Source organism: Tenrec ecaudatus, chromosome 1, assembly GCF_050624435.1.
Source record: "Tenrec ecaudatus isolate mTenEca1 chromosome 1, mTenEca1.hap1, whole genome shotgun sequence".
Lineage (NCBI taxonomy): Eukaryota > Metazoa > Chordata > Mammalia > Afrosoricida > Tenrecidae > Tenrec > Tenrec ecaudatus.
Genome location: NC_134530.1, coordinates 254420788 through 254446061, shown reverse-complemented (window position 1 = coordinate 254446061; position 25274 = coordinate 254420788). Strand labels below are relative to the sequence as shown.

Sequence of the window (25274 nt, the reverse complement as noted above, 5' to 3'; positions counted from 1 at the left end):
AAAGACGGGAAAGATTGCTCGTACGCATGCGCGGTTTCCACTGTTTACTTCCGCCTTCCCTCGTCTGGCTGCAAAGAAATGTTGCACGTGGGTGCCCCGCGCGGGGTTCGCCGAATTAGCAACGGCGAGTGATCTTCGGAAGGGTCAGAGCTTAGAGAGAAAGTATGTGGGTCCCCGTGGCAGGGCTCTGCCCGCGGCTGGCCCTCTCCATCTTGACCGGCTGTGGCCGCGTCCGCATTTTGGGATCCGGAGTGGGGACGCGGAAGGACTTCGCGCAGACCCCTCGCAGGGCCTTCTCAGACTCCCTGGCGCAGCCGCTGCCCTGCCCTGAGACGGTGGAATCGCCTTCGTGCGTGCCGAAGTATCGCTTAGACAACAAGCGTTACGTAACTAGCCTGAGCGTGGCTGAGACCTTGGCGCAGATGCTGCAGGAAACGCAAAAACCTCCCTCGGTGATACTGGAGTGCAATCCAGGTGAGTCTGGCATGGATTGCAGTTTCTTGGACATCAATCAGTTTGGTGGATTTTAATACCCTGGATGTGGCGGGCGCCACCTAACACACTGCCCTTTCTTTTTAAGCAGCTTACTTGGAGAGTGGCCACAGCATATGTATATAGTCTGTACTACTGACAAGATGTTATTTTAAGAACATTGTTGCACCCAACAACTTATGCAACCTCCTAATACTTTGATCGGTCCCTCGTCCCCTTTGCATTTTGACCTTCTTCTTGTTATATAATATCTGTCCCCTCGAGCAACTGCCTCATCTAGCCTATTCTCTCCCTTACCCTCCTGCCCACTGGTAACCTTCAAAGTCGCATTCTCTTGTGGTTTGAAAACCTTTTCTTGATTAACAGTGGTGTCATAAATACTTGCCCTTTTGTCCACCAATTCTACTATTCTTTAACGTTACTGAGTATTCGTTTTGTTGTTGTTGTTACTTAGTATTCTTTTGTGTGTATGAACCAAAGTTTATCCATTCTTCCAGCACCAAGCGTTTAGGTTTCCATCTTAGTGCCGCGGTTAACATGGATGGTCATATGTATCTGTTCATGCTATGTTCTTTATTTCTTTCGATTCTATGCAAAACCGTGGGATTCCCAGTTGTGTGAGGAAGTGCCATACGGCTTTCCACAGTGGTTAGGCTGTTTTAGAGTCCCGCTGACAGTGGCTGAAGGCTCCAGTCTCTCCTCTTCTTCTCCAGCATTTGTTCTCCTTTTCTGAACTTTGCAGTCAGTGCCTGTGTACGGTGGTATCTCATTGCCATTTGGGTTTGCATCTTTTGAGTGGCTAATGATGAGCATTTCTTCATGTTTGTGGCCACCTAGTTGCTTTTTTAGGTGAACTCTCTTTTCCTATCCTCTATTTTTTTAACTGAGTTATTCATCTCTTTGTTGAGATGTTGAGGTTTTCTCTAGATTTTAGAGATTACTTCAATGCCCAAATTATTTTCCCAATCTCTTAGTCTTTTTTATAAAAAATAACTTGTTTTTTAGATTTTTAAAAATGGGAGTTGATACACATATCATTCCATTAGTTCATTCAAATCAAGCAGAATTGTACATTTGCTACCACATTTTACAGACATTCTTTTTCTTTCTGCACTCCTTGACGTCATTTCCCTTTACACCCGCGCCCCGCCCCTTAGTGCCCCCCCTTTCCTCTCCCAAACCTTTATTGTATTACTGTCCCTATAGGTTTGTTGATCCTGGGTTTCATGTACTGAAACACAGGAAAACATAACACAACTTCATACGGGTAATTTCCAATGATCTAACACCTCTGAGATACATCCTAATACAAACAAAAATACAGAAAATGTTGAAAACCAGACCAGGTCCAGCATGCATCAGAGGAGAGATCAGCTGACAAAGTTTTAACTTTAAGTCAGATTTATGCCTTTCCTCTTCTTTTTTTAAAATCATTTTATTGGAGGCTCATACAACTCTTATCACAATCCATACATACATCCATTGTGTAAAGCACATTTGTACATTCCTTGCCCTCATCATTCTCAAAACATTTGCTCTCCACCTAAGCCCCTGGGATCAGCTCCTCATTTTCCCCCTCCCTCCCCACTCCCCTCTCCCTCATGAGCCCTTGATAATTTCTAAATTATTACTTTGTCATATCTTGACTTGTCCAATGTCTCCCTTCACCCACTTTTCTGTTGTCCATCCCCCAGGGAGGAGGTTATATATAGACATGATCTTTATAATTCTAGGGTTTACATTTACTCTTTAATCTGTCTCAAGTGTGTTTTTGTATATGGAGTGAGGTATAGGCCCTGTTTCATTCTTCAAATAGAAATACAATTTTGCAGCACCATTTGTTGAAGATACTGCCTCTTCCCCATTTAATGTGGTTCTGCACTTCCTCAAAATTTTGTTGTCTGTCAATGGATGCATATATTTCTAAGTTAATTACTATGCTCCCTTGGTCTGCATTTTAAGTTATTCTTTTTAGATTTTTTATAATTATTAGTTGAGAGTTAATACATATATCATATTCCATTAGTTCAATCACATCAAGCAGAATTGTTATTCTTTAGTAGCGCTTTTGCTTATCTTGGGTCTCTTTCCTTTCCATATCATGATTTGATTTTCCATTTCTTTAAAGAATGATGCTGGGCTCTAGATTGAAATTACATTTTATATATATATAGATTGTATTGAGTAATATTGACATTTTCACAATAGTAAGGCTTTCTATCTGTGAACATGGTATATTCCATTTGCTTAGGTTTCTTTTTATTCTTGCAGTGTTCTGTAGCTTTCTTTGCACAAATATTTTGTTTTACTATGTAGGTTTATCTTTGGGGTAATAATTGCAAATGTTATTGTTTTCTTGATTTCTTTTTCAGAGCTCTTTTAGTATACAGGAATCCAGTTGAATTTGTGTTGCTGAGTCTTTGAATTAGTTTCAATAGTTTTCTTGTAGAGTCTAAGTATAGAATCATATCACCTGCAAGTGGAGTTTAAATTCTTCTTTGCCAATGGGATGTCTTTGGTTTCTTTTTGTTGTCTAATCGCTCACACTGTCTTACAGTTATTGAGTAAGAGTGATGATAAAGGGCATCCTTGTCTGGTTCCATTCACAGGGAAAGGCAAATTTCAGTTTCTTCCCATTGAGTTGGTTCCAACTCATAGAAATATTGGTCTACAATTTTCTCTTCTGGTGATGTCTTTGCTTGGTGTTAGGTATCCAGGTTATGTTTACTTCATAAAATGAATTTGGACGCTTGCTACTGCCCTTTTTTAATATTCTGATATGATTTGACTAGAATTGGTGTCAGCTTGTAGAACTCCCCAGTGACCCTGTCTGGTTTTAGGCTGTTGTGGTGGTGGTGGTGCTGAGGAGTTTTTTAATGCCCAGATCAATGTATTCTTGCCTTACCGATCTTCTACATCTATATGTGTTAACTTGGGTATGTAGTATTTGTCTAGAAGTCTGTCCATATCTTCTAGGTTTTCAAGTTGGTTCTTATGTGGTGTTGCCCATTTAATTTCTTACTCATGATATTTGAATCTTCTCATTTTCCTTTGTTAAGTTTGCCAGTGATTTGTCTTTTATTAAAATCATTTTATTAGGGGCTGATAAAACTCTTAACACAATCCATACATACATCAATTGTGTAAAGCACATTTGTACATTCATTGCCCTCATCATTCTCAAAACATTTGCTCTCTACCTAAGCCTTTGGCATCAGTTCCTCATTTTTCCCCTCCCTCCCCGCTCCCTCATGAACCCTTGATAATTTATAAATTATTATTTTTGTCCTTTCTTGTCCTGTCCGACGTCTCCCTTTACCCAATTTTCTGTTGTCCATCCCCCAGGGAGGAGGTCACATGTAGATCCTTGTAATCGGTTCCTCCCTTTCCAACCCACCCTCCTTCTACCCTCCCAGTATCACCACTCACACCACTGGTCCTGAAGAGATCGTCCACCCTGGATTCCCTGTATTTCCATTTCCTATCTTTACATCCTCTGGTCTAGCCATATTTGTGAGGTAGAATTGGGATCATGATAGTGGTGGGGTGGGGGTGCAGTAGGGAGGAAGCATTTAGGAACTAGAGGAAAGTTGTATGTTTCATCGTTGCTACTTTTGCACCCTGACTGGCTCGTCTCCTCTCTAAGACCCTTCTGTAAGGGGATGTTCAGTGGCCTACAGATGGGCTTTGGGTCTCCACTCTGCACTCCCCCCCTCATTCACAGTGATATGATTTTTTTGTTCTGATGATATCGGATACCTTTGACACCTGGTGATCGCATAGGCTTGTGTGCTTCTTCCATGTGGGCCTTGTTGTTTCTGAACTAGATGGCCCCTTGTTTACCTTCTGATTTGTCTTTTTTTTTAAATTTAGTTCAAATTATTTATTTATGACAGTAGAACCAAATTTGAAAAGGAACATCATTTTATATCCAGAAAAACTGAAATGAAGACACCTTAAGTATGGAAATCATTGTACCAGTTCTCCTCATGCTGAAATTACTAACTTTTAAAAAAATCATTTTATTGGGGGTTCATACAATTCTTATCACAATCCATACATCCATCCATTGTATCCAGCACATTTTGTACATTTGTTGCCATCATCATTCTCAAAACATTTGCTTTCTACTTGAGCCCTTGGTATCAGCCCCTCATTTTCCCCCTCCTTCCCTACTCCCACCTTCCTCATGAACCTTTCATAATTCATAAATTATTATTATTTTGTCATACCGTACACAGTCCGACATCTCTCCTTGCCCCTTCCCTGCTGTCCCTCCCCATGGAATCACTACCTTTATCTGCTCTCACTGCCATCGAGTCCATGTGGACTGCAGGAGACCCTATAGGACAGGGTCGAGCTAGCCCCGTGAGTTACCGCGACCACCTTTACGGGAGCAGAAAGCCCAGTTTCTCTTCCTCGGAATGGCTAGTGGTTTCTAATCGCTGGCTTGACAGTTTTGTTAATCCTTTCATTCAATGACTTGTTTTAGTCTCTCTACTGCAGCCGTTCTCCACCTGTGAGTCGTGACCCCTTTGGGGGTCAAACGACCTCGGCACAGGCATCACATGATTCATAACAGAAACAAAATTACAGTTAGGAAGTAGCAATGAAAATAATGTTATGGTTGGGGGGGTCACCACAACATTGAGGGTCGCAGCATTGGGAAGGTTGAGAACCACTGCTCTACTGCCTTTCTGTTTTCTGATCTACTTATTTCTACTCAAATTTTTATCATTTCTTTGTTGAGTTTCTTTCAAGTTGTTCAGTCCTTCCGTGATTGTGGACACCACAATATTTTTAATAGTAGTTCTCATTTTACACAATATTTTCATAGAAAATTATACCCTTAGATCTCACAATCTCTCCAAAAGAGATGTTAATCTGAAAAAAAGGGATGGGGGGAAATAATAATAATTTATAAATTATCAAGGGTTGGTGGGGGGGTGGGAAATGAACTGATAACAAGGGCTCAAGCAGAAGAAAATGTTTTGAGAATGATGATGGCAACAAATGTACAAATGTGCTTGACACAATGGATGGATGTATGGATTATGATAAGAATTGGATAAGCCTCCAAATGATTTTTTTAAGGTGGGAGGAGGAGTTTTCTTCCTTGCATCTCCTGTAACAGGATGCTGAAAACACAAAATGTAGAGACATTTTGAATGATGACTTTATAAAGCACCATTTCCTATCATGCAATGTGATTTCGGTTTGAATTTTATTCTGTCTTTGATGAGTAAAGCATCAGGATAGCTTATTATTGAGTGGTAGACTAGCAACACACTTTGTTGGTTTGTTGTTTGTTTGTTTTTTAAGATAGTAGAACTTTGTGATTAGAACAGTAAGCTTTGCAGTCACTGGCAGAATGGATTCAAATCCAAGCTGTACTTCTTAACAGCTGCGGTACTGGAGATTAGTAACCCTCTATAACCTCCACACAAATGTACTTCAGAAACTTTTATGTGATGTAATATTAGGCAACATAGCACAACATCCAATAAAAGTATCATTATTGAAAGAGATTGAATTGTTTCCATGTAAGTAAACTTTGCTTTCTGTTAACATGTTAGGTCCTGGAATCCTGACCCAGGCATTACTTAAAACTGGTGCCAGAGTGGTTGCCCTTGAAAGTGAAAGAACCTTCATTCCACATTTGGAGGTATATTTTCATTTCTTAAATACATGTTTCATAAGAAGAAATGATTGTTCAGTCATTACCTTTCAATGGTTTAGGTTTTAGTGGCTTTAATCAAATTAAGCAAATGATTTATTTTTGTAGAGTATCATTTAAAGACTACCGTATTTACTCGAGTATAAGTGACCCACGTATCAGCCAGGGCACCTGATTTTACCACAAAAAATGCATTAAAAATGTGTTGAGAAGCTCGGCTTATACACGAGTATATGCGGTATGTCTTAATTACCTTGTTATCCCCAGAGATTACAACAGAGTAGGCATTCAGTGCTTGCTGAATGGAGGACTAAAACATTGAAGGTTCTGATGCTTGCTCTGTAGTTCCAGCTCTGTTACAGACCTAGTCGGGTGATTTTGAAATAAGTATCTAATTGGTTTCCTCATCTCAACTATCCTATGCTGGTCAACTGCCTTCTGTAAGCTTGGAATCTAAACAATAACATTAGGTTAATAGGACTGTACAAATGCTAGGGCTTGAGAGGCAATAGAGGTATAGACAGATACAATTCCTAAATGTAAAGATACCATCCAAATGGATTTTTAGTGAATACTGCTTCCTGTAGAGGGTACCTTGGGACATTGTGTAGTGGGTTATGTGTTGGGCTGCTAACTTCAGGGTCAGTAATTCGAACCCAATGGCTTATCCATGGGGAAAAGAGAAAGTTTTCCGCTCCCATAAAGTTTTATAGCCTCAGAAACTCAAAGGGACAGTTCTGCTGTGTCCTCTAGGATCACAATCAATCCGAGTTGACTCAATGGAAGTGAATTTGGCGGCGGTGGGCCAGGGCTCTTCTTAAAAAACGTACAAAAAAATTAGAGGACAGCTACATGGCCAACCAACAGGAGAGATCCGTAAATGTGCCAATTCCAAAGAAAGGTGACCCTAACCGAATATGGATATTACCAATGTCAATAATATCACATGGAAGGAAAATTTTGCTGAAGGTCATCCAAATACAGTAGCGTAGTATATCACTAAGGAATAGGCAAAAAGCCAAGCCAAACATTGACTGCAGGATATCATTGCCAATATGACTAAAAAAGAGTACCAGAAAAATGTTTACTTGTGTTTTATTTATGCAGGGACACTAGACTGTGTGGGTCATAGTATTCTATGGATAACATTGCAAAGAGTGAGAGTTCCAGAACATATCATTGTTCCTATGAGGAACCAAGAGGTAGCTATTTAAACAGAACAAGGGGATATAGACAGCATGGTTTAAAATCAGGAAAGATGTACAGCAGGACTGTACCCTTTCACCCTACTTACCCTGTATGCTGACAGATGAGCCAAGAAACTAGGCTCTATGAGGAAGAACGTCGCACCTGAACTGGAAGAAGGCTCGTTAATATCCAGATGACACAGCCTCATTTCCTGAAAGCCAAAAGAACGTGAAACACAGGTGATGATCAAAGCTAAAGCCTTCAGTATGGATTCAGACTCAGTGTACAGAAAGTAAAAGTCAAAAAGAAAGAAAGTAAAAGTCCTCACAACTGGGCCAGCAACCAACATCAGATCATGGTAACAAAAAAAAGATTGAAATTGTCAAGGAATTTATTTTACCTGGATCCCACAGAAGCAGAAGTCAAGAAATCACTTAACATTGCATTGAGCAAATCTCCTGCATGAGACCTCTTTTAACATGTTAACGAGCAAAAATGTCATCTTGAGAACCAAGGAGTGCTTGATCTAAGCCATGGCATTCAGGCCCCTCACAATGCTGTGAAACAGGGGTCCTCAAACTTTTTAAGCGGGGCCACTTCACTGTCCCTCAGATCTGTTGGAGGGCCAGACTATAGTTTAAAAAGAACTATGAACAAATTCCTATGCACACTGCACACCTCTTATTTTAAAGTAAAAAACAAAATGGGGCATACACACTCAGCGGACCACATGTGGCCCGCGGGCCGTGGTTTGAGGACCCCTGCTGTGAGAGCTGGACAATGGATAAAGAAGGCTGGAGAAGAATTGATACCTTTGAATTACGGTGTTGGTGAAGAGTGATGAAAGTACCATGGACTGCCAGAAGAACACACAAATGTTTTGGGATAAGTACAGCCACAATGCTCTTTAGAAGGGAAGATGGCAAGACTGTATTTAATACCTTTGGATAAAAGTCCCTGGAGAAAGACATCATGCTTAGTTTAAAAAAAAAAAAACAGAAAAGAATTTAAAAAACAAAACAAAAACGAGGAAGACCCTCGATGAAATTGATTGAACTCAAACACAGGAAAGATTAAGGGGATGGCATAGGACCTGGTAGTGTTTTGTACTCTTGTACATGGGGTTGCTATGCATCAGAACCAACTCAAAGACACAATAGTAACAAAATCCAACAGCAGTGCCAACAAATGAAAAGAGAAGTTTACAGTACAACTTTTTAAAAAAGAACAAAAATTAATTAGTTGCCTTCTAATCAGTTCTGATTCATAGTGATCCTTTCAGTGCAGTGCAATGCAGTGAATTATTTATGACTTCTTTGTTACTCCCACCAAATGATGGATCTTGGTAAAAAGGTGCGGAGCAGCTACTGATTGTGTTACACAATTCAGCTATAAGTAATGATCATCCTGCCGGATATAAAATGAGCCATCTCAGAAGCAGGTGGGGAGAATCTCACAACCTGCAAAAGAGAAGCGCCAGGAGTGGAGTGCATCCTGCACATGGAACCTTCTTGATTCAGGAAACAATCTGGCAGCAGAAGAGTGGCAGAAGAGCAGTAACAGCAGTAGAACCAGGAACTAGAACAAGAGACAGAGCAGTGAGCTTACCAGCCCACAGAGCAAGTAAAACTGAGTGCTTTGGGACAAGAATTGGGCTTGTGGAATTGGTGCCTCTTAATTGAGGTAGGTGGCTGGGTTTGTTGGCCCACAGAACTGGAGCTGAACGCCTTCAGTCTGAGGTTTATAGAGGAGTGGCATGCCCTTTGGGCTTTTAATGGCAGCCCTAAAAGAGCTTTGCAACATTGGCCAAGCAGGGCCACGGCAAGACCAAAGGCCAGAGAGAGGCCTGTCTGCAGGCACAACAAAGAGGAAACTATCCTGCCTGCACAGTGGAATACTGAGCATTTCCTACAAGAATTTTAACCTGTTAACTTCCATAATAAACTCCGTAATGGTGAAGTCTTCACCTGCAAGTTCCCTGTGGCTATTGTAGTTATTGAACCCAGCAAAATGTAGAGTTCCTTGGGAGAAATGTTAGAACAGGGTTAAGGATGGAGAGTGGAAACATGTCTAACCCTTGCCTTGTAGCTGTTAACCTTGGAGGTAGCAGAAGAGATATGTGGTCCCCATGCTTGTTCAGCACCTCATGGTCTGCTGGAAACCCTGTGGGGCGATACATGAGTTGAATTTTGACTCCAAAGTACCCAACATGTTTACTAAATCACATCTTATGACCTTGTATTTATTAACAATTTCATAGTATTTATTTTTCGATTTGAGGATTCTAGCAGCAGATTTATCATCAGTTAAATAACCTGACTAAAACCTTGAATTCTTTTCTAAGGAGTTATATAAAACTCATAGTTTTGTTTTAAAAAGAAATACTTTTTCCACAATTATTTGTCATCTTACATGGTTTCAAGAAGTTTACATACAGAAGTGTAATTAGTTCATAAACTGAAATTAATTGAATAGCTGAAACAGAGAAAAGTGAGGCAGAGGAGGAGGCTGGCTATTGTCCCATAAGGAGTACTAAGGGTGCAGTGTCGAGCTGCTAACCAAGAGGCTGGCCTCCAGCCACTGAGGGAGAAAGATGTGGCTGTCTGCTTCCATGAGGACTGCAAGCTTGAACCCTCGGACAGCTGATTCTGTCCTCTGAGGTAGAGTCTGCATCAATACAATCAGGATCTTCCCTCGCCTTCTCACCCAGACCCATCAGAAAACAGGTGGTTTGGTAGGAGTACCAAAGGCTATTGGCTACAAGAGCCATATAAAATAATTCACTGCAGTGCTCCGTATCTTTCCCCCAAGGAGCCCCTCTGAGCGGATTCAGCGGTCATCCTTTTCCGTTAATAGTTGAGCACTTAACTGTTCCGCAGGAGGCTGATGTTAGTAAGCATGTTGTGGTTTTCATTTGTGTCATCAGTTGATTCCAGCGCTTAGTGACCCTGTATGTCCCAATAGAGCTGACCTAAAATGTTAGCAGAGCACTAGGATTTTGCTTCCATGGAGTCACCATATGGCTTTGAACAAGCTAGCTGTTATCTTGATCTCATAAAAAGGCCACATTAGAAAGTATCTACCTTTGAAAGGTAGTTGGATAACATTGAAAGGCCTGTTTCTGTTGACCGTTGATGGCCCTGTAACACAAGAGCCCTAGGGAGGCAGGCCTCCAGTCCTTACTTAGCTGCTAACTTCAAGGTTGACCGTTTGGGATCACCGGCCATTCCTCAGGTGGCAGAATGCTTCCTTACAGTCCTACTTCCTAGAAACCACTATGGGGAAGTTCTGTTCTCTCCTATCAGGTCTCAGTGAATCCAAAGTCGCAGCAACAAAGGTGCTTTTTCTGTAATATTGTCAAGGTCACAGCCAATCATTTAAAAGCAACCACTGTGGTGGAAAAGAGGAATTCTGGGTTAGAGAATTTCAGACCGAACATTTTCTACAGGAATATCAGTAAAAATGCATTTCTAAAGCTGATCGGCTCCCACGGCACTGACCTGAGCTCAGCCCTCGTACATGTCCTTTCACTGTATCGGCTATTGTTGTGATAGTCGATGTGCATTCACCGTATGTGTCAAAAATAAAAGAGCTACCTTACATCCAGATCTTAAAGGGCGGCCCGCAACCCAGACTACTGCTAGCCACCTAACGGCACTCAGTTTCTCCTGAAAACTAGGCATTCCCAAGGATCATATATTTGGCTGGATTTTTCATTCATTTTATAGTCTGTCTCTTGTGGAAAACAGAACTGGGAAGAGAGTGTATGCCGACAAATTCTTTACATTCATACATCAAGGAGGCTGGGGCTCCCATGGAAGTCCTTTACGTTCTTAAGTAGGAAAAGCATCCCAGTCATGTTCTCCTAAGTAAAGTTATTCCCCACGATGGCCCCCGTAATAATGCCAATTTAAAGGTGCTGCTTGCAAGCACATGGTTGCTACCATTTTCGCTTGAAGGTCAACTGCTTCATAGCTACTTGCCTGAAGGTTGTCTGCCCAATCAGACCGTATTGTCTCCCACCCTAAGAGGACACTCCCTTTTGTTAAGGATCATAGGTTATTCCCCTGGAGAAGAGCTCAGGGGGGACACCTCAGGTCAAGCCAACTCAGAAATGACCAGGATTAGCCTGCCATCTTGACCCTAGAATCAGTCCATCTTATTACGTATGTACCTTCCTTTCACATGTATGCCTCTAGGACCTCCCCTACCTGTTACGTGCATGCCCCTAGCATGTCCCCCTCCTGTTACGTATGTGCTTCCGTGGCTTGCGTGCCTCAGCTTATATAAGTCTGCGAGAATACTTTACTCCTCGCATTCTGGTTCCACTTGACATGGAAGAGGTGAGCCCTTGCATGATTTATCTTGTCTGACATCTCTTTAATGTGCCCCGCAATTACTCAGCTGCCCCGTAGGACCCATCTGGATGTGGGGCTGAGTCCCGTTGTCTCTCTTATAAGATTACTACATTTTTAGTTAATGGAGTTTTAAGTGGCAACAACCTATTTCTTTTCACATCTGGAGGTACCACACATGCTACAAATTGTGTTCCGTATCTAACAAGGTGGCTCAAGCACTTGACTGTAGAGTGCTAGGTTGGTAGTTGGGGGGAAGTTTAGGCATGGCAAACTGCTTCTGTAAAAATTGTAGCCAAGAAAACACTATGGAGCAGTTCCTTCCACTCTAATCTCATGGGGATAGGGCCACTCAACAGCAGCTATCAAGAACACTTAATATACCATGATAAAACCCATTTGGATTATGAAGAGTGATTATTGCAGCTTGTATGAGAAAACTTCTTTTGAAAGAGCCCTGGTTGCATAGTGGTTATGCATTGGACTGCAATCTGCAAGGTCACCAGTTCAAAACCACCTCAGGAGAATATTGGGGCTTTCTACTGTCTTGAAGAGTTACAGTCTCAGAAACTTCCACTCTTGTGTTATAGGGTCACTATGAGTTGGTATTGACTCGATGCAGCAAGCGAATGAGTGAGTGGAGTCTTATTTCAGGAGAGAGAAAGCACATCCTTTTCAAATCAGACTGAGTTTTAATCTACTCGCTTGCGCTCTGTGTCAGCATCATCTCAACAGCAGTAAGCTTGGTGTGGTTTTGGTCTGGCACTTACTAGCCTTCAAACCTTCTGTGTCTTGTTTTCTCTCATGTGTTCAATTAAGACCTATTTGACATTGATAAGATGAACTGTAGAATGCCAAGTAGAGACTCAAGGCTAATTTATTTTCCTGTCCCTCTGTTCCTTTGTCTTTTTCGTTTTTTGAACCCAAACATAATCTGGTTGACTGTAATCTGAAGCATCCTGTCGCCAGGATTTATGGGTATCCTAGCACTTGGCATTATCTCAGCAGGGATATTGCCTGTTTTGTTCACTTCTCTCTTTCCGTCCGCCCAAAAGAATGTCTGCTATAGAGTGCTCCTCAGTAAATACATGCTGGGCAGAAGAGTGGGGTCTTGAAATGAAGAAATAAATATGAAAGTCGTCAGAAGAACAGAATTTAATGGAATATTATTTTCATTAGGTGTCAACGCAGTGGTCCAGCCAGACCAAAAGGAGCTATCCTATTTAAGGGTTTTCAAAATGTACTCAATTTAAATTAAGCATTAACCAAGTGTTCTACTGATGATATTACTCATATTTACTAGATTTAGAAATGGAGGAATGTTTATTGGTTGAATACAAAAGTTTGAGTAAAAGTAGGTATTAGTGTTGATGGCTTTAAGTTGCAATTTTCTATTAAACTAGGGTAAGTATCAGAATTTTCTGTTCATGAGAACCTCCATATATACATATATCAAAAGCATTGTCCTTTCCAAATTGATTTTGTTATTCGGGCTTTTCTAGGTGATACTATACTTTGATCACTCATAATGGTGAATTGATTTTTATTGTCTCTGTTAAATTTGAGGATATAATTATTACATTTACATCTGTGTTGTGGTTTTATTTTTATTATTATTATAAGAATTCTTTTTTAATGGAGATCTTTGGTTTTGTTTTTTGGGTTTTTTTTGGAAAGTAAACCTGAAAAATCCTGAAACTTCTTAACATTTTATCTTTGTTTCACTTTAGTCCATAGGAAAAAGTCTGCATGGACAGCTGGATGTGGTCCATTGTGACTTCTTTAAGTTGGATCCTAGAACTGGTGGTTTCATGAAGCCACCTGTTATGACTTCACAGATGCTTTTTCAGCATTTGGGAATACAAGCGCTTCCTTGGTCAGCAGGTAATTTTTGTCACCCATTAAAGCTAATGTTTTATAATTTGATAGTTTTTTTAAAAATTTTTTGGTCAGTAACCTGGTTTTGGTGAAGAGTTTGGGGTATAGTTTACCTAACCTGGCCTTTTTCTCACCATACAGAAATTATCAGCAATTCCACCAAAATCAAGTTCCATTTCAAGGAAAGATACTTTTCACTTTAAATAAACGCATTTTCATTGATAAAATTAACATAGTTTGTTACCTTGGTTTATATTAATAAAACATGGCCTTTGGGGGAAAGTGGAGAACTTTACTGAAATACTTTTGCTTGTATTCCTAACAGGTATTCCTTTCAAAATCATTGGAATCTTCCCAATTAAAAGTGAAAAAAAGGCACTTTGGAAACTTATATATGACCTCTATGCCTGTACTTCTATATTTAAATATGGACGGGTAGAACTAAATATATTTATTAGTGAAAAAGAATACCAGGTAGGCTGTTAACATACATTTTATAAGTTTTTTGCATTGATAGTGTTCTGTAGTGTTTCCCTGAGTTGCCTTCATCTATGTAATTTTTATTTAGGACACGTATATTTAAGGGAGTCCTAAGATTGTTTTAAAATTTTCTGTAAAGCAACCTTTACACTCTGCTTCTGGCTCTCTGCAGTCCCCGGGGAGTGTCAGTAGTTAGTGTTCAGCTGCGAACGGAAAAGATGGCAGTTGGGTGCCCTCAGAGCGCCTCGGGGGAACCTGGCAGTCTACTTCCAAAGTCGGCATTGAAAATCCTGTGGAGCATAGTTCCATGCAGACACTAAAGTCAGAATCAGCAGAATGGCTGCTGGCTTGTTTGTGATTTTTACCCTCCTGTCAGGCTAAGTTATCTAGAGAAGCAAAACAAGTGAAGCTCTATGTATATCTATACGGAAAAGTTAATAGCAAGGAAATAGTCTGCATGGTTGTAGTGGCAGGCAAGTTCCAAGTCTGTGAGTCAAGACTGGAAGCTTCTCCTACCTTATGTAACTATAGGGCCTGATGAATCCAGTATGGCAGGTCAAGCAACAGGAGCTAACAGACTGTTGGCTCGAGTCCAAAAAAACCTCATATTAGATGGTGCGCTGGAGGCAGGATTTTGACCCAGAAAAAACAAGCAAGCTTTCCCACAGCATCTGCTTCTATTGTAATGTGGCCATACCTCCAAAGAAATTCCATAATGGGGGATTATTGCATTTTAATCACTAACCCACCAAGTCTTGGTCCATTCAAGTTGCCACAGAACTTTAACTCTCAGGGTCTCTTGAGGTCCTTGATAATTTCTTGAAAGTCCCATCCCTTTTTCCCCAGAATGTTTTTATCTTGTTAACCTGCTAATCCAATACAACTGGAGCTGCTTGTCACTGTTTGTACTTTAGTCAAGGCTTAGGACTGAGGCAGGAAGTTAAGGAATAATTTACTCACCCAATCCCCAATAGTGAGAGATTGTGATTGATCTTGGAAGGTGCACAAGACACTCAGAATCTTGAAACTATACATGCAATCTATAAATGAGAGAATGAAGGAAAGAGAGATAAATGCATCTGGTTTCATTGTGCTTTTAGAAAAATGCTCCAGTGGGCCGTGCGGCTTTTGCCTTTTCACTGTTTCTTCTTGGTGCCTCACCCATGGAGGTCACACCCACTCTTCGGGTGGTCCTCAAAGCACTCTCGACTCGAGTTCAACCGGCCCAACTGATACATGTTTTAATAAATCTGTCCTCCTCCAAAAGAACCTCGGTGACTCACTAGTTAAGCACTTGACTGCTAATAGGTCGACAGTTTGAGCCCACTAGCCATTCTGCAGGAAAAAGATATGTCTTAGAAACTCTGTGGAGCAGGTCTGTTCTGTCTTCCATTGTTGCTGTGAGTCACAGTCCACTCAGTGGCAATGATCCTTCATCATAAAGCATATTGAATTCAAATTGTGTTTACTTTTCTATATACTATTAAGATATTACTATTAAAAGCCAACATTTGATTTTGATTAATTAGAATTCTATTTAACAGATAACGCTTATGTTCTTTTTGTTAGAAACTAATGGCAAGACCCAAAAATCCAAACTTGTATCAAGTATTAAGTGTACTCTGGCAAGTAGCTTGTGATATTAAGGTTCTGCACACGGTGAGTAAAGTCCTTTAGAACTTTAACAGAGAGGTTCCTTGTTTTTCAAATTGGCTTCATTTCTGTGACCTTTACATGAGAAAAGATGAAAGAAGACATGATTAATTTTACTATTTTCCCAGTGGTTTAATAAAACTTACAATACTAGTTCAAGATAACTGCTAATACAGTTTTGGTTTTGTCACAAATATTTGGGTTTTTTTCTTATTAAAATATTGCATACTCATAACATGAAACATGAAAGAAGGAAATGTAAAATGAAAAGAAGAAAAAATAGGAAGAATTTTTTTAAAAAATCATTACAATTCTACCCCACAGAAGTGACCTCAAAACCATTTATATGAACATCTTTTTTTTTTAATCATTTTATTGGGGGCTCATACAACCCTTGTCACAATCCATACAAACATCCATTGTGTCAAGCACATTTATACATTTGTTGCCATCATCATTCTCAAAACATTTTCTTTCTACTACAGCCTTTGGTATCAGTTCCTCCTTTTTCCCCCTCCCACCCCCAACTCACCCTCACAAACCCTTGATAATTTTTAAATTATTATTTTTCATGTCTTGCACTGTCCAATGTCTCTGTTCTCCCATTTTTGAGTTGTCCGTCCCCCAGGGAGGGAGTTATATGTAGAAGCAATGGTTCTAAACCTTCCTAATACCACAACCCTTTAATACAGTTCTTCATGTTGTGGTGACACCCCCCCAACCATAAAATTATTTTTGCTGCTACTTCATAACTGTAATTATGCCACTGTTATGAATCAGGTGACCCCTGTGAAAGGGTCATTCGACCCCCAAAGGTGTCACGATCCACATGTTGAGAACCACTGTTTTATAATGAGCCTTTGTGTCCTAGATTATTTCTTTGGCAAGATAAGACTTATAAAAATACAATCAAGTCATATTGTTAGTAACCATATTACAAAGTATAAAAAGAAACAAGAGAAATCCATTTGAGTATTATATTTTATTTTAAAAGATTGTGCTTTCAATGTACAATTATAAAAAATAAGTTGTTGCATGTTTTCTAAATTTTTGTCTATATTAGGTCTTTGAAATTCAGTATAACATATCTTAATTCAGACGAGATATACCAGAGCTAAATAGTAAAAATAATCATTTCTTTTTTGAAACTTGTCTGTGCCCCTTTTATGTTAGCTATTTCAGTAGATTAGACTATGTATCACGTGGGTGTAGATGGTGCTATGCAGGTTATGTGGGAGTCCTGAGTTGGTAAAGCAGTTAATCCATGCATTCCCCAGAGGGACTTCCCCATCCAGCGTTCGTGGATGCTTTTTCAGAAGTAGACCCATGCCTTGCTCTTGAGGGGCCTCTCAGTAGACTCCAGCTCCAGCCTTTTGGTTGATAACAGTATGTGTCAACTGCTTGAACAACTCAGAGACTCCGAAGAGATAGAGTCACTAATATGGAATAGACCTTAATACATGTTTATTATTTAGATGCTATTAAGACTATTTTCATGAATTTACAACAACAGCTATAAATTGAAGTACTTTGACCAAAGACAAATAAAAGAAATGTTGCTTTTTTTTTTTTTTCTCCTTCCCCCAAGGAACTTTGGTCATCATTTGACTTATATAACCAAAATGGGCCTCTGGAAAAAACAAAGCACGGGGTAAGTATAAATTAAAATCTTTCCTTTTCTTCCGCTTGGTTTTATTTTCAAGTATCATCTTACTACTTTCAGACCCTGATGATAGCTACGCAGCAGGATTAATATCAATAGTATCACTGAATTGTATATGTACAAACGACTGATTTGGCAAATAAATATGTATAGCATTGACTTTTTATAACACTTAAAACATATCTTACCTAAACCCAACCAGTGCCATCAGGTAGATTCTGACTCGTAGCAATCTGACATGTCTTACTCCTTTGAATAAATTGAAATTATTTTAGAAGAGGGCTGTATTTTTAGCAAGTATTCAGTGGGTCACTTTGAGTCTGAATCGCTACCATGGAAGTGAAGGTTGTCATTTGTTTTGTTTTTTTAATACAGTGGATGCTTAGCACAATAAGAGGCTTAAAAAGAGAATCTCGCTTTTAATCTTTCTTAAAATGAAGATCCATTTCAAACTTGGGAAATACAGTAACTTGAACTTTCAACTAATTTGAAAATGAATAAAATTTCATTCCTTATTAATAAATTTAAAATTTTTTTAAATGTTATTTACATTGTCGAATTCACCAACAAGTTGGAAACAAAGGAAAGAATGGTAGGTGGAAAATGAGGCCTTGACAGTAGAAACAGAGCTGAATGAAGATGGCTAAGAACTTCGCAACAGCATGGACGTTACTAGATGAAATACACGGAACCAAATTTACTCTCTGGGGGAAGAGATGAAGAATAACTATAAAATTTCAAAGACAAGCTAGAAAGGAAGAACATGTTTACCATATACCTAGCTGAAAGAATTGAAAACAATTCAAACCTCGAATTGCAATAATGGACTCCATGAGCATAATATTGAATGATGTATAACATTTTAAAAGATCAAAGGAATTTCCAGGGTCACTGTACCAAGAGGAATTGGATGATTTTCAACCATATCAAAAGGAAGCAAATGAAGACCTTAACAAGGTACCAGGAATGGACAGCATACCAATGGAAATGTTTCTTTAAGTTGAAGTGTTGTAAGCTCTTGCTGGTCTATTACAAGAAATTGGAAGGCAGCAACCTCACCAACCAACTGGAAGATTCAGATTTGTGCCCATTCCAGAGAAATGTGACCCAACAGAATGTGGAGATTATCAAACAATACTATCGGTATCACATAAAAGTAAATTTTGCTAGAGATTTTTAAAAATGGCTGCAGCAGTACAGCAATGGAGAGCAAGGGAGGGTTTGAGGAAGGTTTATTAACATCCCGTTACATACAGATGACATAACCTTGCTTGCCAAAGTGAAGAGGACTTGACACACTTACTGATGAAGACCAGGGACTGCAGCCTTCAGTATCGATTGCAATTCATTGTTAACAAAACCAAAATCTTTACAACTGGACTAGTAGACAATATCATAATAAAAGAAAAGGTTGAGATTGCCAAGGATTTCATTTTGTGTAGATCCACCCTCAATGCTCATGGAGGCAGGAGTTAAGAAATCAAATGACGTAGTGCATTGGGCACATCTGCTATACAAGATTTCTTTAAAGTATTAAAGAACAGTACTTTCAATGCAAGAATACTTTGTTCTATTAAACTGGAATTCCATGAGGCTCACCTTCCCGACATAATTGCTGAAGACAAAGCAGGTGCATAAGCAAAAGTGGTGAAGAAAGCTGATGGTGCCTGGCACTCAAAAGATACAGCGTTGGGATCTTAAAGGCTTGAAGGTAAACAAATGGCCATCTAACTCAGAAGCAACAAAGCCCACATGAATGAAGCACACCAGCCTGTGCGATCACGAGGTGCTGAAGGAATCGGTTATCAGGCATCAAAGAACAAAAAATCATTGTGAATGAGGGGGAGTGCAGATTGGGGACCCAAAGCCCATCTGTCGGCAATTGGACATCCCCTTACGAGGGTCATGGGAAGGAAACGAGCCAGTCAGGGAGCAGTGTAGCAATAATGAAACGTACAACTTTCCTCTAGTTCCTAAATGCCTTCCCCCACCCCACCCCCACTATCATGATCCCAATTCTACCTTACAAATCTGGCTAGATCAGAGGATGTACACTGGTACAGATATGAACTGGAAGCACAGGGAATCCAGGGCGGATGATCCATTCAGGACCAGTGGTGAGAGTGGCGATACCGGGAGGATGGAGGGAAGGTGAGGTAAAAGGGGGGAACCAATTACAAGGATCTACATATAACCCCCGTCCTGGAGGACAGACAACAGAAAAATGGGTGAAGGGAGACGACAGACAGTGTAAGATAAGACAAAATAATAATTTATAAATTATCAAGGGTTCATGAGGGAGTGGGGAGGCAGGGGATAAGAGTTGTATGAGCCCCTAATAAAATGATTTTTTTTAAATATTGAAGAACAAGGATGTCACTGAAGGTTGAGGTAGGACCAAATCATGGTATTGTCAGTTACCTATATGTGAAAGTTGGACAATGAATAGGGAAGGTCTCAGAAGCCATGATGCATTCTGTAGGCTCAAACATAACACCTGTGAGGATGGGTAGGACTGGGTTGTGTTTTGATGTGTTGTACATAGACTCATTGAATCAACCAACTCAATAATGCCTAACAATACCAATATACCTGAGGGCTACCCACCCCACTTATCCAATAAAATTTACAGGTTGGTAGTTTTTAATCATTTGATCAAGTGTATAGGTTCCCAAACTTATTTGGCCTGCCACCCCTTTTTCAGGAAAAAATATTAGCACCTCCTCCCCCACCCCCACCCCTGGCAATTAAAAACTTGTAGTATAGCATATAATCCAGAATAGAGTGTAGATCTCTGCTTTTGCAACCCTCCTGGATTGTTCCAGCACCCACTAGGGGGCAGTATTGACAATTTTGGAAATACTGATCTTGTTTCCCTCAAATATAACAAGGACTCAGTGTGAGTATCATGTTTGTGTATAACCTGAGAAGTTAGCCTGTTCCTGTTTAGTGGATGCTGATCAAAGACATCTTGGGTCAGTAAACAGCCATGGGTGTCTATACCATTTCCTTTTGCCCTCAAATACAATAGTGTCATGCGATACAGCTGTTAGATACTATGCATATGGAAGGTTTGCCGTGCAGCTGAAGAACAGAGCTACAGGAAGCTATGTTAGTGCAAACATTAAGCAGCTTGTTCATTGTCACAATGGTACATGTCCTTATCGCATCCTTCAAGGTTGCTCCTACAAGTAATCTTAAGGAATGGCCCACGTAAAGAGTGGTCAGGGCATTTCATTCTTGACACGCACAGCAAGAACATGCAAGGAGACTTCAAATATGTATGCCTGGGAAATTTTTTTATTATCCTTAATTAAAATTTCCACAAACTGTTAGACCCCTCATACAGGGACTTTCAGGGCCTATGGTGATTACCAGTTAGCTTGAATGAATGAATGAATGAGTAAACAAATCTGTAGGCAGGCTCTTGCTCTGGCAAGATTTTATGAGTAACACAATTTATTTTCTCCTCTCCAGGAATTATCAGAACTAGTCCAGCAAAAGCTGTATTTTATTCGGATGACTCCTCGCCGAAATTTATTTACAGAAAACCTAACACCTGTTAACTACAATGTATTTTTTTACATGTTAAAGCACTGTTTTGGGAAACGCAATGCCAAGATAGTAGACCATTTACCGTAAGTAAAAAGAACAAAATTTAGTATGCAAAAAGCAATTTAATGTGCAAATTATTCTTTGATGTTAAAGATCTGTTTTCACTATCTTTTTCGGGTATTGTTTTGTTTTGCATTTCAATTATATTGTTTTGCATTTGAGGAAAATATTGCGTTAAAATAACTTTCCATAATATTATCTAATTACTGGGGGAAATATTAATTAGTTGCATTTTTATTTACAATATGGTTTTCAGATATTTTTCACTGTCTTGATTAACAGTAAGGAACCATCTTTTCATTCGTGTATTTCTTCAAAATACTCCCCCTGGTGTACATTTTGAAAATAAAAATAATTGTAATTTTTTTAAAACATTTTATTAGGGACTCATACAACTCTTATCACAATCCATACATACATCAGTTGTGTAAAGCACATCTGCACATTATTTGCCCTCATCATTTTCAAAGCATTTGCTCTCCACTTAAGCCCTTTGCATCAGGTCCTCTTTTTTTCCCCCTGAAATAATTGTATTTTTCAAGTAATCTCCCACTGAGCTTAAATCTTTAACTCCTTTGTAGAAAACCACAGAGGGATGTCCAATTGTTTTATCTTTTTTTTCTTTTCTTTTTAATAAACTGCTTTTTTAAAAAAATCATTTTATTTGGGGGATCATAAAGCTCTTATCACAATCCATACATACATCCAATGTGTCAAGCACATTTGTACATATGTTGTCATCATTTTCCAAATGTTTTCTTTCTACTTGAGCCCTTGGTATCAGCTCACCCCCCCACCCCACCCTCTGCCCTCCCTCCCTCACAAACCCTTGATAATTTATAAATTATTATTTTTGCATATCTTACACTTTCCGACATCTCCCTTCACCCACTTTTCTGTTGTTATATGTAGATCATTGTGATCGGTACCCCCTTCTCCTCCCACCATACCCTTCCCCTCCTGGTATCACTACTCTTTATTGGTCCTGGCGGGTTTATCTGTCCTGGATTCCCTGGATTTCAGCTCATATCTGTACCCGTGTACATGCTCTGGTTTAGTCAGTTTTGTAAGGTAGAATTGGGGTCATGATAGTGGGGGGAAGAAAGCATTAAAGAACTGGAAATGAGTTGTATGTTTCATTGGTGCTATACTGCACCCTGACTGGCCCAGATGGGCTTTGGGTCCCTGCTCTACACCTCCCCCTCATTCGCATTGATAAGATTTTTTGTTCTGGGTCTTTGATGCCTGATCATTGTGCTTTATTATTATTATTATTATCATTAACTTTATTAATCATTTTTGGGAACCTCTTACAAATCTTATAATAATCCATCATTCATTTGTATTAAGCACACTTGTACATATGTCGTCATCAACATTTCCAACATTTATTTCTACTTGAGCCCTTGGTATCAGCTCTTTTTTCCCCTCCCTCCCACCCTTGTGAATCTTTGATCAATCATATATTATTATTGTTATTCCGTGTCTTACCCTTTCCACTGTCTCCTTCACCCACATCTCTGTTAAAATTGTTTTTTCTTTATTGGGGTATAGACCCAAGACTACTTCAACAAAGAGCTAGCAGCTTGTTGCTGTCTGGGGTAAAGGAGTCAGTGCTCCTGTAGACGTACCACCATCTGCCTTTGAGTTGCCTGTCTTGACCAAAGTAGGAGAGACATACCAGTTGTAATACCAGGCTCGTTGTCTTGCCCTAGACCACATTCCATGTTTCTACGTAAAGATTTATAAAGATTATAAGTATAGCACTGGTGGTATACAAGTCTGTAAGGTATTTTTTTTTAACAGTTCACACACATGGTTTTATTTCATCCATTGCAATCCCCTCAGTGTATCGTGCTTAACCCTCTTGTAAGTCGAACATTTTATTTACAGATATTTATAAATACAAGTTGCACGTTGCAACTTCTCTGCAGCCCGTGACCACTCCCAAGTATTGTCAGGGAAGGACAACATGTTAGAAATCACATTTTTTTTTAATTGTTAAAATTAAAAAAAAAAAAGAAATCACATTTTCATTAATTAGATTACCAATTCATACGTCACACTAGAGGAGTTGCTTGTTTAATCTACTTTATTATGATACCTGTGGCAGTGGCGACTTTGAATAAAATAAAAAGCTAATGGGAAATTTGGAAATGAATATGGTAAGCGTAGTACAAAGTGTTGAAGGTTTCCTTGGAGATTTCTGTGGCTGGAAAGCATGCTTACACTTGTCACATAGATTGCATGCAAAGTTAGAGAATATTGGAAGTTTTTGGTTTTGTTTTTAAACATTTTATTAGGGGCTCATACAACTCTTATCACAATCCATACATATACATACATCAATTTTATAAAGCACATCTGTACATCTTTGCCCTAATCATTTTCAAAGCATTTGCTCTCCACTTAAGCCCTTTGCATCAGGTCCTCTTTTTTCCCCCCTCCCTTCCCGCTCTCCTCTCCCTCATGAGCCCTTGATAATTTATAGATTATTATTTTGTCATATCTTGCCCTATCTGGCGTCTCCTTTCACCCCCTTTTCTGTTGTCCGTCCCACAGGGAGGAGGTCACATGTAGATCTTTGTAATTGGTTCCCTCTTTCCAACCCACTCACCCTCTACTCTCCCAGTATCGGCCCTCACACCCCTGGTCCTGAAGGTATCATCCACCCTGGATTCCCTGTGCCTCCAGCTCCTAAATGCACCAGTGTACAACCTCTGCTCTATCCAGACTTGCAAGGTAGAATTCAGATCATGGTAGTTGAAGGGGAGGAAGCATTTAGGATCTGGGGTATTGGAAGTTTTTTTATGGACATTTTATTATGGGGTGATTATTCTGCTATCAGAGGCTATCTTGATAGTTTTTTGCCAGGTTAAATAGTTCCTTTCTTGAAAATTGCCAAAGTTTGCACTGTTTCTATTTATTGAACTTAAAAGATTGTAAATCAACCTAAATTGAGTTAATGCTATTTTTCTAGGAGATTGAGAGGATGAATTAAATAGGCATAATAATTGTTTAATACATAACTTGGCTGGAAATTTGTAAACTTATTAGAATGTGTTAAAGTCTAAATATGCCACTTTTGTGATAGATTATCCTTGAAAAACTTTAAGAAGTTTCACATAATATATGTTGTGTTAGCATTGATTAAGATAAATTATATATTTTAAATTATGTAGTTATTTTAAAATAATAAGCAGATTTACTTTATATTTATTTTGCAGTTCAATAAGTCCTGTTGATGCAGTGGATATATTAATGCAAATCAGAAAACATAAAAATGTAAAAACAATTAACATGTGCCCTGAGGACTTCAAACATCTTTTCGAAGCAATAGAGTGTGCGAAAGATTATACCTATAAGTGGCTATGTGAAGACATCATGGAAGACAGAGCTCTGTAGGGAGCTAGACTGCCGAGAAGTTAGATGCAGAAGCTTGTTTGTTAGATATTATGTCACAAACGAAAAAGAAGTAAGTATGGAAAGCCCATTTCTTTCAACAGAACTGATTTGCAAAGACCAGGCTGGTCCTTTCTTATGGACTACATACTGCTGGCCTATTGGATAAAACAATGATTTATGACTTATTTTATACATAGCTAACTCCCAAAAATTACCAATTGTGAATTTGATGGAATCGAAATTTTTTTCATTGTTTTAAATTATCTACTAAGAACATAAGACTCTTACCAGATAAAATTTAATTCAGCATTATCCTTTTGGTTAAACATCTTACATTAACTTAAATATTTTACTTTCACTGTTTATTTTTTGCAGCAAAAGACTTTTTACATTATTATACTTAGAAAATAGATTAAACTAATTGAAGTGGTTTGTTTTACTTTTCAACTTGTTGAAATATATTATTAAATTCTATTAATAGTTATTTAAATTTTAATATGGTTTAAAATTTTTAATAAAATATTTTAAATAATAATGTTTTTGTGATGACTTATTTTGTCTTTAAATGATTAATGAAACATTAAGTTGCACCTAACTTATTCACATTTAACTCTGTCATGTATATTCATGTGTGAGTAATTCAATCTTTGATACTCAAAAGTGTACTTTGTTCCATTAATAAGTCTGGGAGTAATGGATATGTGAGTGAGGGCTTCAAAAACTTCATGGAAAAATTCATTATCTTACCTTTTTTTTTTCTTTTAAGCCTCTGATGTTCCTGTTAGATTTCTTTGCCGTTACAACATTTTGTGTGTCATACCTCAGGAATACTGTCTGATCCAGTAGCTGCAACAGTGGCCTCAGACCC

At 39.0% G+C, this 25274-nt stretch overlaps 1 protein-coding gene across 1 annotated transcript; it reads left to right on the top strand.

The window, feature by feature from the left end:
• Positions 1-18: 18 nt before the first annotated feature.
• Positions 19-24849, top strand: TFB2M (transcription factor B2, mitochondrial). Its single transcript, XM_075531372.1, has 8 exons — positions 19-474; positions 6069-6157; positions 13443-13596; positions 13916-14064; positions 15640-15729; positions 17312-17374; positions 20864-21024; positions 24229-24849. The coding sequence occupies exons 1-8, from the start codon at positions 165-167 to the stop codon at positions 24404-24406; spliced, it is 1194 nt and encodes a 397-aa protein (XP_075387487.1). The 5' UTR covers positions 19-164; the 3' UTR covers positions 24407-24849.
• Positions 24850-25274: the final 425 nt, after the last annotated feature.